Source organism: Bubalus bubalis, chromosome 1 (assembly GCF_019923935.1).
Source record: "Bubalus bubalis isolate 160015118507 breed Murrah chromosome 1, NDDB_SH_1, whole genome shotgun sequence".
Classification (NCBI taxonomy): Eukaryota; Metazoa; Chordata; class Mammalia; order Artiodactyla; family Bovidae; genus Bubalus; species Bubalus bubalis.
This window is the reverse complement of record NC_059157.1, coordinates 43,620,574-43,634,996: the sequence shown is the minus strand read 5'-3', so window position 1 is coordinate 43,634,996 and position 14,423 is coordinate 43,620,574. Positions and strand designations below refer to the sequence as shown.

Here is a 14,423-nt window from a genome sequence, read left to right as displayed (position 1 = left end):
ATTCACAGCAATTTAGAGTCTGATAAAGCACTAAAGATTAACATCTAAAGAAGTCAGAAAAAAGATGAAAATAGCAATTTAATTTTTTAACTTTCTTGCAAAACATCATGCCCACTTGTCAAAACACAATTTTCTGAATTCTGAAAGGCCTTTTAGTGAAAATATTAGAATTTCTGTAATAACCATATCTGGTTCTGATTTTTTTTTTAAATTGTTGAGTTTCAGATCCTGCTCATAACACCTGTCCAGACCCTGGTACTCCACAGTTTGGAATACAGATGAGCTCAGGAGGATATGAGGTATTCCATTTTTATTTTACTATGTTTTTCTCTATTTCAAAATGTAATTGATACTTAAATATACATGTGTTTATGTAGCATATCTGACTCATTTTACATTTGCCCAAATATAGTCCATTCAGAGAGGATTTCTTATTATTTTAACTGTTAGAACTGAGACAACTGTATCTTATTCACACAGGATTAATTGGTATATGAATTTCTGTTTGAAAGCATGTATATTTCTTTCTGTCTGCTGAATTGACACAGCAAATCTCAAATCAGGGTAATTTGCCACTGATTCACATAAGAAGACCCCACTTGGTGACCAGACAAAATGGGTAAATAACATTAAATTCCAGAGACAAAAACAGAAGAAAATGCCTTCAAAGTACATTAACACAAATATCAGAGAAATACCTGAAAATGGAAATTAAAGAAGCTTGAAATAAAATATTTCAACCATCTTAAGTAATTGAGTGACTTCAGGTTCTCTGATCAGATGGCTTTGAAAGCCAGAGCTGAATATACACACTGCTTTCAAGTTACTGTTCCCATTCATTGAGAATAAAAGTCTCTTCTTCAGCCACTTCTCCTCCTTTTTCCTGAAGTGTAAACTACATTTGATTGCCCTGATGCCACACTGGCTCCTTCCTGACAGCCTTGGTTCACTCTGCAAGGACAGCCTCACAGGTCCCCAAGGTTAAATCTAGTGCATTTTATGCAGGGTCTCGTGTGTGGCCTTACAGCTTCAGGTAATGTTTTCTGGCATATGCTGAACATATTGCAATACCAGAAAAAACAAGATGTGTGTGTTCTCACTCACTCACCATGAGAAACCCAAGTTGTGGTCACCCCTGGTTTCAGTGATCGCTAACTTGCCTGCATGTGGCCTGTAGTAAGTGAACCTTCAGGACGATTGCTTTCAGTGACGCAGTCCTGTGATCTGCTGTGAGAAGCTAATCGGGAGGGGTGAACCCACCATTCCCCTTATGACAGAGTAGTTACACTATCCTGGATAACAGGTTGGACCCAAGGCAAGATTTACTAATCATTTAAAAACCCAGATGCCATCTTTTAAAGAGATGACTGAGACCATCAGAAGAATAGTTCTGGAGGATTCTATGATGGAGTCCTTATCAGTCTCCAAGCCAGTTCCCGCAAGTGCTAAAGCAACTTGCTAATAAGCACCAATTGTTTAGAATAGGACTTGTTTAGTCTCAAAGTCACGTCGGACTCTTTTGCGACCCTAGGGACTGTAGCCCGCCAGGCTTCTCTGTCCATGGGAATTCTCCAGGCAAGAATACTGGAGTGGGTTGCCATTTCCTCCTCCAGGGAATCTTCCCAATCCAGGGATTGAACCCAGGTCTCCTGCCTGGGCAGGTAGATTCTTTACTGCCGACCCACCTGGGAAGCCCAGAATAGGACTAGCAGAGGGGGAAAAAAAAAAAAAAAAAAACAGAAAAGGAAAAGAAAATTATCACAGACTAAAGAGAGATAAGGCTAAAACTAAAGATAAAAGGCATACTTTTGTTACCCAAATAAACTGCTTCTAAATAATCATGAGTCACTGTATCTAAGACCTCACACGATCCACTGAACAACCTGTACTGTGTCTAACACTGCGAAGCAGGAGACGTGGGTTTGATCCCTGAGTTGGAAAAATCCCCTGGAGAAGGAAATGGCAGCTTAATCCAGTATTCTTGTCTGAGAAATACCTTGGACAGAGGAGCCTGGCAGGCTGCAGTCCATGGGGTCACAAAACAGTTGGACACAACTGAGCAACTAAACAACAAGAACAACTGTGTCTGACACTTTAAGCCACATTTCACACATACACGTTGATTCAGACCTGACCCTGGAGCGTGCTTTCCAGCGCGAGTGTGTCCACGTCACCTCTGAGCTTGCTGCTGGCTTTCCCCTCCAGGTTGGAAGCATGGTGTTTTTCCGGTGCCGAAAAGGTTACCACGTCCAAGGCTCTACAACTCGAACTTGCCTGGTGAACCTGACGTGGAGCGGCATCCAGACAGAGTGCATCCGTAAGTGTGACCCTGTGCAAGGGCAGGGCCTGTCCTCTCTCCAGCAGCTGGAAGAATTCACCTTCCTGAGAAACAATGAGGGGCTTATTTTTGTTTGTTTACTTTCCATTCCCTAAACTCATTTCTCAGAGTCTGACTCCCTAGAACCATCAGCAGCAGCACCCAGAGTTGGTTGAAGTTTGAATCTTGAGTGCCATCCTGCACACCCCTGCAGTATCTGAGGCTCTGGGGGCCAGGGGCAGGTCCGGAGAAGAGGAGCAGGGGGACCCCAGTCTGTAGTCCCCAGGCACCTCTGGTGATATCCAGGCCCAAAAGCCTGAGAAACTGTCCTTAACCAAAGACCAGTGGATAACATGCTGGTTAACACTCACCGAGAGAAAACCTACTTGTGTTACTGCTTCCCTAGGATGTTCACCTCGGGTCACTAAAGATCATGTGACTCATCAGAGTATTAATACACGTCTTTAAACTATTCTTTTTGGAGTCCATATGAATTGATAATTCAAATACTTAGGACCAAGTTTTGTTTTGTGATTTAATCATTAGAATTAGGAGAAATGTAATGATTAGTAATCAACCTTTCATCCTCTACCAATCTACGGCAAAGTAGTATCTAACTCTTACTATACAAATATCTTCTGAGTATGTAAGTTGTGAATTTTGTGTATTTATGTATCAGTATTTATTTCAAAGCTATCATCTCTATTCTAAATCTCTACGTGAATCCTCTATGTGAATATTATACAGAGATATCACACATACACGCATGTATATGTATGTATATACACATAGGTGTGTGTGTCTGTGTGTGGAGCTAGCTAATATTAGGTCTTCATTACCTTGAAAATTTGGAGAAGGAAATGGAAACGGCTCCAGTATTCTTGCCTGGGAAATCCCATGGACAGAGCAGCTGGCAGGCTACAGTCTATGGGGTCACAAGAATTGACCTAGCAACTAAACCACCACCACTTTGAAAGTCTGTCAAAGTGAAAAATATTACAATACTTAAAAAGATTGCATTAGTGATGTTAATCATATAAACTCGTTTTATAATACTTGGCCAAGTCCTATATTTGAGATATAAATGTGTACTCTATGAAGAATGATAACTTATTTGAGATCACGCATGGGGCTTCCCAGGGGGCGCTAGTGGTAAAGAACCCACCTGCCAATGCAGGAGACATAAGTTAGTGACTTGGCTTTGATCCCTGGGTCAGGAAGATCCCTGGGAGGAGGGCATGGCAATCCACTCCAGTATTCTTGCCTGGAGAATCTCATGAACAGAAGAGTCTGGCGGCTACAGTCCATAGGGTCACAAATAGCTGGACATGACTGAAGCAATTTAGCACAGCACACACACAAAGCACAGCATATTATAACCTTGGGGCTTCCCTGGTGGCTCAGCAGTAAACAATCTGGCTGCTAATGCAGGAGACGCAGGTTCGATTCCAGGGTGGGAAGAACTCCTGTGGAAGGAAATGGCAACCCACTCCAGTATTCTTGCCTGGAAAATCCCATGGACTGAGAAGCCTGGCAGGCTACAGTCCATGGGGTCACAAGAGTCAAACACAACTTAGCAACTAAACAACAAAAACAATTACAATCTTATTTACTCCTAAATGATATTTTTAAAGGAAGTAAGAATCTATATTTCAATTAACTTTCTAAATGCACAGTGGATTTTGACCAAAATTAATTATTCATTTAACTGAGCAGTAAATTTTCCAGTTGCTACTGGACGAAAATCAAAGCATATTTTAAAGTACATATTAATCTGTTTGTGTTTAGCTTAAAGGACTGCTCTTTTAAGGAAATTTAACATATTATTTATCTTAGTGTTAGTTGCTCAGTTGTGTCCAATTCTTTGCAACTCCGTGGACTGTGGCCCGCCAGGCTCCTCTGTCCAAGGAATTCTCTGGGCAAGAATACTGGAGTGAGTAGCCATTCCCTTCTCCAGGGGATCGTCCTGACCAAGAGACTGAACCTGGGTCTCCTGCATTGCAAGCAGACTGTTTAGCATCTGAGCCACCAGGGAGGCCCCATTTATCTTAACACTATGTCAGAAGTGTTTATTTTAAAGCTATGATTTCTAAATTTATATAACATAATTACATAAACACATGTATGCAAAGAAGGAGACTAGATAGACAGATGATAGATAGATGATAAATAGAAGACAGACAGAGACAGAGGAGGAGGAGAGAGTGAGGGGGGTGGAGGGAGAGGAAGAGAGAGACCTGGCAACACCAAGGCTCTGCTGTGCTGTAAGCTGCAGAGACCAGAGTGTCAGTGATCTGTAAAGCTCCTGTATTCTCAATTGTAAATGGCAAACTAACTTAATAGCCATTTCCATCTCTTTGTCTGTATTTCCTTAGACACATAAGCTTAGGCTCCAGTGGACTTACTAATGGACTAAATCCCATTTCAGCTCACACCTGCTGCCAGCCTGAAATACCAGCCCATGCAGATGTGAAAGCCATAGGCCTCCCCACCTTTGGCTACACCTTGGTATACACCTGCTATCCGGGATTCTTCCTTGCAGGTGGATCTGAGCCAAAATTCTAGGAAACAGAATCCAAAAACATATTAAAAAGATCATACATCATGACCAAGTGGGTTTTATCCCAGGGATGCAATGATTCTTCAATATTTGCAAATCAAGCAATGTGAATCACCATATTAACAAACTGAAAGATAAAATCCATATGATTATCTCAACAGATGCAAAGAAAGCTTTTGACAAAATTCAACACCCATTAATGATAAAAACTCTCCAGAAAGTAGGCATAGAAAGAACACACCTCAACACAATAAAAGCCATCTATGATAAATCCACAGCAAAGATTATCCTCAATAGAAAAACATTGAAAGCATTTCCTTTAAAATCAGGAACAAGACAAGGGTGCCCACTCTCACCACTACTATTCAACATAGTTTTGGAAATTCTAACTACAGCAATCTGAGAAGAAAAAGAAATAAAATGAATCCAGATTGGAAAAGAAGAATTAAAACTCCCACTGTTTGCTGATGACATGATCCTCTACATAGAAAACCTAAAGACATGACCAGAAATTACTAGAGCTAATTAGTGAATATAGTAAAGCTGCAGGACATAAAATTAATCCACAGTAGTCCCTTGCATTCCTATACACTAACAATGAGAAAACAGAAAGAAAAATTAAGGAAACAATCCCATTCACCATTGAAATGAAAAGAATAAAACAGTTAGGAATAAATTTACCTAAAGAAACAAAAGACCTATATATAGGAAACTGTAAAACACTGATGAAAGAAATCAAAGATGTCACAAACAGATGGAGAAATATACCATGTTCATAGATCAGATGAATCAATTTAGTGAAAATGAGTATACCACCCAGAGCAATCTATAGATTCAATGCAATCCCTATCAAGCTACCAACAGTATTTTTCACAGAACTAGAACAAATATTTTCACAATTTGTATGGAAATACAAAAAACCTTGAACAGCCAAAGAAATCTTGAGAAAGAAGAATGGAATTGGAGGAATCAACCTGCCTGACTTCAAACTATACTACAAAGCTATGGTCATCAACACAGCATGGTACTGGCACAAAGACAGAAATATAGATTAATGGAACAAAACAGAAAACCCAGAGACAAATCCACACACCTATGGACAATCTTATCTTTCACAAAGGAGGCAAAAATATACAATGGAGAAAAGACAACCTGTTTAACAAGTGGTGCTGGAAAAACTGGTCAACCATCTATAAAAGAATGAAACTAGAACATTTTCTAACACCATACACAAAAGTAAACTCAAAATGGATTAAAGATCTAAATGTAAGACCACAAACTATAAAACTCTTAGAGGAAAAATAGGCAGAACATTCTCTGATATAAATCACAGCAAGATCCTCCATGACCCACCTCCCAGAGTAATGGAAATAAAAGCAAAAATAAACAAACGGGACCTGATTAAACTTAAAAACTTTTGCACAACGAAGGAAAATATAAACAAGGTGAAAAGACAGCCTTCAGAATGGGAGAAAATAACAGTAAACGAAACAACAAAGAATTAATCTCCAAAATATCCAAGCAACTCATGCAGCTCAATACCAGAAAAATAACCCAATTAAAAAATGGGTCAAAGAAATAAACAGACATTTTTCCAAAGAAGGCAGATGACTAACAAACATGAAAAGATACTCAACATCACTCATTATCAGAGAAATGCAAATTAAAACCTCAATGAGGTACCACCTCACACTGGTCAGAATGGCTGCCATCAAAAAGTCTACAAACAAATGCTACAGAGGGTGTGAAGAAAAGGGAACCCTCTTACACTGTTGGTGGGAATGCAAACTAATACAGCCGCTATGGAGACAAGTGTGGAGACTCCTTAAAAAACAGGAAACAGAAAAAGAACTGCCATACCACCCAGCAGTCCCACTGCTGGGCATACACACCGAAGAAACCACAACTGAAAGAGACAGGTGACCCCTTTATTTGTTGAGCTCATCTTTGCATGAAGTGTTCCCTTGGTATCTCTGATTTTCTTGAAGAGATCTCTAGTCTTTCCCATCCTATTGTTTTCCTCTATTTCTTTGCACTGATCACCGAGGAAGGCTTTCTCATCTCTCCTTGCTATTCTTTGGAACTCTGCATTCAAATGGGTATATTTTTCCTTTTCTCCTTTGCTTTTTGCTTCTCTTCTTTTCACAGCTATTTGTAAGGCCTCCTCAGACAGCCATTTTGCTTTTTTGCATTTCTTTTTCTTGGGGATGATCTTGATCCCTGTCTTCTGTACAATGTCACGAACCTCTGTTCATAGTTCTTCAGGCACTCTATCAGATCTCATCCCTCGAATCTGTCACTTCCACTGTATAATCGTAAGGGATTTGATTTAAATCATACATGAATGGTCTAGTGATTATCTCTACTTTCTTCAATTTAAGTCTGAATTTGGCAATAAGGAGTTCATTATCTGAGCCACAGTCAACTCCTGGTGTTGTTTTTGCTGACTGTATAGAGCTTCTCCATCTTTGGCTGCAAAGAAAACAATCTGATATCAGTGTTGACCATGTGGTGATGTCCACGTGTAGAGTCTTCTCTTGTGTTGTTGGAAGAGGGTGTTTGTTATGACCAGTGTATTCTCTTGGCAAAACTCTATTAGTCTTTGCCTTGCTTCATTCTGTATTCCAAGGCCAAATTTGCCTGTTACTCCAGGTGTTTCCTGACTTCCTACTTTTGCATTCTGCTGCTGCTGCTGCTAAGTCGCTTCAGTCGTGTCCGACTCTGTGCGACCCCACAGACAGCAGCCCACCAGGCTCCCCCATCCCTGGGATTCTCCAGGCAAGAACACTGGAGTGGGTTGCCATTCCCTTCTCCAATGCATGAAAGTGAAAAGTGAAAGTGAAGTTGCTCAGTTGTGTCCAACTCCTAGCGACCCCATGGACTGCAGCCCACCAGGCTCCTCCGTCCATGGGATTTTCCAGGCAAGAGTGCTGGAGTGGGGTGCCATTGCCTTCTCCGCTTTTGCATTCTAGTCCCCTATGATGAAAAGGACATCTTTTTGGGGTGTCAGTTCTAGAAGGCCTTGTAGGTCTTCATAGAACCATTCAACTTCAGCTTCTTCAGCATTACTGGTCAGGGCATAGACTTGGATTACCATGATATTGAATGATTTGCCTTGGAAACAAACAGAGATCATTCTGTCATTTTGAGTATGTCCAAGTACTGCCTTTTGGACTCTTCTGTTGACTATGATGGCTACTCCATTTCTTCCATGAGAAAGAATGAATGTGCTTCATCCAGCCAGGCTGGATGAAGCACAAACTGTAATCAAGATTGCCAAGAGAAATATTAATAACCTCAGATATGGAGATGACACCAGCCTTATGGCAGAAAGCGAAGATGAACTAAAGAGCCTCTTGATGAAAGTGAAAGAGGAGAGTGAAAAAGTTGGTTTAAAGCTCAACATTCAGAAAACTAAGATCATAGCATCTGGTCCCATCACTTCATGGCAAATAGACGGGGAAACAGTGTCAGACTTTATTTTTTGGGCTCCAAAATCACTGTAGATGATGACTACAGCCATGAAATTAAAAGACACTTACTCCTTAGAAGGAAAGTTATGACCAACCTAGACAGCATATTAAAAAGCAGAGACATTGCTTTGCCAACAAAGGTCCATCTAGTCAAGGCTATGGTTTTCCCAGTAGTCATGTATGGATGTGAGAGTTGGACTATAAAGAAAGCTGAGTGCCAAAGAATTGATGTTTTAGAATAGTGGTGTTGGGGAGAAGACTCTTGAGAGTTTTTTGGACAACAAGGAGATCAAACCAGTAAATCCTAAAGGAAATAAGTCCTGAATATTCATTGGAAGGACTGATGCTGAAGCTGAAACTCCAATACTTTGGCCACTTGATATGAAGAACTGACTAATTTGAAGAGATGCTGATGCTGGGGAAGACTGAAGGCAGAAGGGGACAACAGAGGATTAGATGGTTGGATAGCATCACTGACTCAATGGACATGAGTTTGAGTAAACTCCAGGAGTTGGTGATGGACAGGGAGGCCTGGCGTGCTGTAGTCCATGGGGTTGCAAAGAGTTGGACACAACTGAGCGACTGAACTGAACTGTGTACCCCAATGTTCATTGCAGGACTGTTTACAATAGCTAGGACGTGGAAGCAACCTAGATGTTCAATGGCAGATGGATAAGAAAGTTGTGGTACATATACAGAGTGGAATATTACTCAGCTATAAAAAAGAATGCAATTGAGTCAGTTCTAATGAGGTGGATGAAATTGGAGCCTATTATACAGAGTGAAGTCAGAAAGAAAAAACCAATACAGTGTATTAATGCATATATATGGAATTTAGAAAGATGGTAACAACGACCCTATATGCGAGACAGCAAAAGAGACACAGACATAAGAACAGACCCCTGGATTCTGTGAGAGAGGGTGAGGGTGGGATGATTTGAGAGAAGAGCAGTGAAACATATGTATCACCATATGTGAAATAATGACAAGTCTAAGTTTCATGCATGAAGCAGGGCACCCAAAGCTGGTGCACTCGGACAACCCAGAGGGATGGGATGGGGAGGGAAGGGGAGGGGGGTTCAGGACGGGGTGGGGGGGCACATATACACCCGTGGCTGATTCATGTCAATGTATGGCAAAAACAACTATGATATCATAAAGTAATTAGCCTCCAATTAAAATAAATTTTAAAAATCTGGAGAAACGAACATTGCTTTGGTTTGACATTTTTTCAAACTTATTTGAAAATAAATGTTTTTTCAAAGTGATAATTTGTCTTTTTACTTGTAGATAAAGGAGAGAAGTTAATAAAACAGTTACTAAACTCCAGGTTAGTATACCAGAACAGTTACAGATTTAAATCAAATAAGATGTTCAGTTCACTACTATACTCTGTGAAGCCAAACAAATTTCTGATTCGTTTAGTCCATGAACAAATTAATGTTTCAGTTATTTAAAACACCAAGCCCACACAGGTTCCTGTTCCCCTCATAACGGTGGTTTGTTAATGGAATATCACTACTTTACTTAAAAGGAAAACCTCTGCCGTTGTCCCACGCTGTTTTACTGAAAGGAGGCTTGGGCACTTTGTAGGCAGAAGTGGACTCAGATGTTGAACCGGAATGAGGTATAACAGGGAGCCTTATAAAGAGGGTTGTGCGTCTCTCCCCACATGAGGATGCTACAGTAGACAACGCATCGTGACAGCATCAGCTGTGCATTCCAGCAGTTCAATTGTCCTTCCTTAAGTGTCTCCATCATCAGACATCCTCCGTCTCCGATACATTAATTCTCGCTTTCTGTTGTGTGTCATACCTTGCTTAATGCACGCGGCAGCAAACAAGCGAGGTGCAGGTTTATTTCCTAATGAAGATATTCATTACTCCAAATCACCTGGCCTGTTGTGTGTTATAAATTTAGAGAATATTTAGACAATATACTGTGTCCCCAAATTATAATGTAAGTCAAACTTAAAAACAGAACAGAAAACACTTAGATAAGTTGCATTTTCTGGTGTTTTCTGTATTCAGGTTTTCACACTGGTTTCTTAGCCATAAACTCTGTTCCAGGGTCAAATGTGGAGAGAGTATGTGAAATGCTGTAAGTTCAGTCACAGTTGCTGGGTTTTGCATTTAATTCTTAGATGAGGCAAAAAGTTCCAACATGGTTAAAGGAATTCATGCATTGTACACCATGAAGTATGAGACCTACCTTAAAATTTTTTTTCTGAACTATTCTATATAAATGTTATTTACAAATCAAACACAGAAATCAGTGCGCTATCCAGGCAATGTTTTCTTTGATTGAAGGAAACACAGTGGATGGTGGTGGTGTGTTCTGTTTGCTGATTTTGTCAAGGTCAGTGACAAATCTGCAAGCTTTTAAATTTATTTCTAATTGAAGGATAATTGCTTTACAATATTGCATTGGTTTCTACCAAACATCGGTATGAATCAGCTATAGCGTTGCAGACTCTACCTCAATGTGCCCTATCCTCTCTGAAGGGAAGCACTGATGAAACGAGCTTCTTTGTATAGGCACACAGTCTAGCACCTCCACTGTGGTGGTTACATTACACTGCAAACCACCAGCAACAGGTCAGAGGACAAGGACCCAAAAGGATCCTCCATGTCCCCAGTGGTCACAGCTGAGCACAGTTGGAACTGCCCTGGCAACCTGCTGCTTCTGCTGGTGCCCAGCCTGGCTGGTCCACCCGACCCGCCAACGAGAGGGCCTTGGCACATTCACAGCTTCCACTGGGTGTGCCCCTTCCAACTAGGGAAAGCGATCTGGATACTGTTTAAAAGGCTTTTTATTTTAGAAAAAAAAGACAAGGCATCTCGGGCTTGCTGATAAAAAGTGGGCCTTGGTGATACTGCTGATGACGGGCCTGCTCAGTGTCCTGATCAATCAGCAGCTGTGTCAGAGGCCTGTGTCAAGTCCTTGCTTCAAACTTGAGTTTTAAAACTATTACTATTAGGAAGTTGGGTCCATCAAAGCCCTAGCAAGTGCTGACATTGTTCTGTTGTTGGGAGACGTCTTGTAGGGTCAGCCTGTCTGGGAAAACAGGCAAACGTCCAGTGGAGCCAGAAAGAAAAGTGCAACCAGGGACTCTGTGCTTTGTCCTCATCACACTGTGGCCATAAGTGCGTTTGCTAAAAACACATTTAGGGAGACCAGCATCTTTCTTTATACCTGGGAAGTCCAAAAGTACCTTGTGACCCGTCCCACTCACGGCGGATGTTGTCCAATTAAACAATTTACACATGTCATGAGACAGAGCAGAGAGAAATTTAGGGGATTCACTGATACATATTTACATCAATTCCCTTGTAAAATGTTACAGCAATACTGCAAAAATAGAATTTTAAACATATTAGCAGAAATGTGAAAAAGTTTATTTTTTTGGTATCCAGTGAAGAGAATAGCTCAATAATCTTTGTAAGAATTCCTGTTCCAGATGAACTGTAATATTTTAAGAAGACAGTTTGCCTTTGGTTTTTGACATCATTTAGTCTAGCTTTCTTACCAGTTCTGGACTATTTCTCATCAGGGGGATTAGAGTAGAGCAGAAGAGCTAGATGAGAGATTGGCTTTACTTACAAAATAAAGATCTTGGGAAATAAAGCATCTTTGTTTCCATAAGCCGGATCTGTGCAGTCAAAGTGGTGCTGTGAAATGCAGGCTTTCTGAGGGCAGAAGGGCCCTGGCAGATGTCAGTTCCTCTGAGCCTCCTAAGTCTTCCCACAGCAAGTGGACTCGGATAGTCAGTGACACGGCAGTAGTGATTTCCAGGTCAGCCTGACTGATGAGACCTTACCTAGTGTCCGCAGTCCCAGTTCACTACCCACGCTGGCCCTGGCGGATCTGGTAACACAGGTGCGCTGCATCCACCCCAGTGACAGATGACTGTCTGCATGTCGCAGCAGCCTGCCTGCTCCCGCCCGGCTCACCTGACTCTTACAAACCTGCTGTGAAGGGACATGGAGACAGGTCTTCTTCATCACCATCGCCACTGTCGTGCTGTCTTAATGAGCAGTGCTATGCCTTCTGTGAACTTCTATGAACTCCTTATTGCCAAATTCAGACTTAAATTGAAGAAAGTAGGGAAAACCACTAGACCATTCAGGTATGACCTATATCAAATCCCTTATGATTATATAGTGGAAGTGAGAAATAGATTTAAGGGCCTAGATCTGATAGATAGAGTGCCTGATGAACTATGGAATGAGGTTCGTGACATTGTACAGGAGACAGGGATCAAGACCATCCCCATGCAAAAGAAATGCAAAAAAGCAAAATGGCTGTCTGGGGAGGCCTTACAAATAGCTGTGAAAAAGAGAAGCAAAAAGCAAAGGAGAAAAGGAAAAATATACCCATTTGAATGCAGAGTTCCAAAGAATAGCAAGAAGAGATAAGAAAGCCTTCTTCAGAGATCAATGCAAAGAAATAGAGGAAAACAACAGAATGGGAAAGACTAGGGATCTCTTCAAGAAAATCAGAGATACCAAAGGAACATTTCATGCAAAGATGGGCTCGATAAAGGACAGAAATGGTATTGACCTAACAGAAGTAGAAGATATTAAGAAAAGGTGGCAAGAATACACAGAAGAACTGTACAAAAAAGATCTTCACGACCCAGATAATCACGATGGTGTGATCACTGACCTAGAGCCAGACATTCTGGAATGTGAAGTCAAATGGGCCTTAGAAAGCATCACTACAAACAAAGCTAGTGGAGGTGATGGAATTCCAGATGCTCTATTTCAAATCCTGAAAGATGATGCTGTGAAAGTGCTGCACTCAATATGCCAGCAAATTGGAAAACTCAGCAGTGGCTACAGGACTGGAAAAGGTCAGTTTTCATTCCAATCCCAAAGAAAGGCAATGTCAAAGAATGCTCAAACTACTGCACAATTGCACTCATCTCACACGCTAGTAAAGTAATGCTCAAAATTCTCCAAGCCAGGCTTCAGCAATATGTGAACCATGAACTTCCTGATGTTCAAGCTGGTTTTAGAAAAGGCAGAGGAACCCCAGATCAAATTGCCAACATACACTGGATCATGGGAAAAGCAAGAGAGTTCCAGAAAAACATCTATTTCTGCTTTATTGACTATGCCAAAGCCTTTGACTGTGTGGATCACAACAAACTGTGGAAAATTCTGAAAGAGATGGGAATACCAGACCACCTGATCTGCCTCTTGAGAAATTTGTATGCAGGTCAGGAAGCAACAGTTAGAACTGGACATGGAACAACAGACTGGTTCCAAATAGGAAAAGGAGTCCATCAAGGCTGTATATTGTCACCCTGCTTATTTAACTTCTATGCAGAGTACATCATGAGAAACGCTGGACTGGAAGAAACACAAACTGGAATCAAAATTGCCGGGAGAAATATCAATAACCTCAGATATGCAGATGACACCACCCTTATGGCAGAAAGTGAAGAGGAACTCAAAAGCCTCTTGGTGAAAGTAAAAGTGGAGAGTGAAAAAGTTAGCTTAAAGCTCAACATTCAGAAAACGAAGATCATGGCATCCGGTTCTATCACTTCATGGGAAATAGATGGGGAAACAGTGGAAACAGTGTTAGACTTTATTTTTCTGGGCTCCAAAATCACTGCAGATGGTGACTGCAGCCATGAAATTAAAAGACGCTTACTCCTTGGAAGGAAAGTTATAACCAACCTAGATAGCATATTCAAAAGCAGAGACATTACTTTGCCAACAAAGGTTCGTCTAGTCAAGGCTATGGTTTTTCCTGTGGTCATGTATAGATGTGAGAGTTGGACTGTGAAGAAAGCTGAGCACTGAAGAATTGATGCTTTTGAACTGTGGTGTTGGAGAAGACTCTTGAGAGTCCCTTGGACTGCAAGGAGATGCAACCAGTCCATTCTGAAGGAGATCAGCCCTGGGATTTCTTTGGAAGGAATGATGCTAAAGCTGAAACTTCAGTACTTTGGCCACCTCATGCGAAGAGTTGACTCATTGGAAAAGACTCTGATGCTGGGAGGGACTGGGGGCAAGAGGAGAAGGGGGCGACAGAGGATGAGATGGCTGGATGGCATCAC

The 14,423-nt window shown here is 41.2% G+C and overlaps 1 protein-coding gene across 5 annotated transcripts in view; it reads left to right on the top strand.

Moving 5' to 3' along the window:
* The window catches only part of LOC112577753 (CUB and sushi domain-containing protein 1), a 37,364-nt gene that overhangs the window by 13,529 nt on the left and 9,412 nt on the right, over positions 1-14,423 (top strand). For 2 of the 5 annotated variants that reach the window (XM_025280974.3, XM_025280968.3), the window contains exons 7-8: positions 220-299; positions 2,206-2,317. In XM_025280974.3, the coding sequence (XP_025136759.3) occupies positions 220-299; positions 2,206-2,317 (192 nt within the window). Of the gene's footprint in view, positions 1-219; positions 300-2,205; positions 2,318-2,446; positions 3,192-4,745; positions 4,984-5,038; positions 5,303-14,423 lie in introns of those variants that run through there. The other 3 variants (XM_025280946.3, XM_025280966.3, XM_044939085.2) reach the window with 3 other exon arrangements.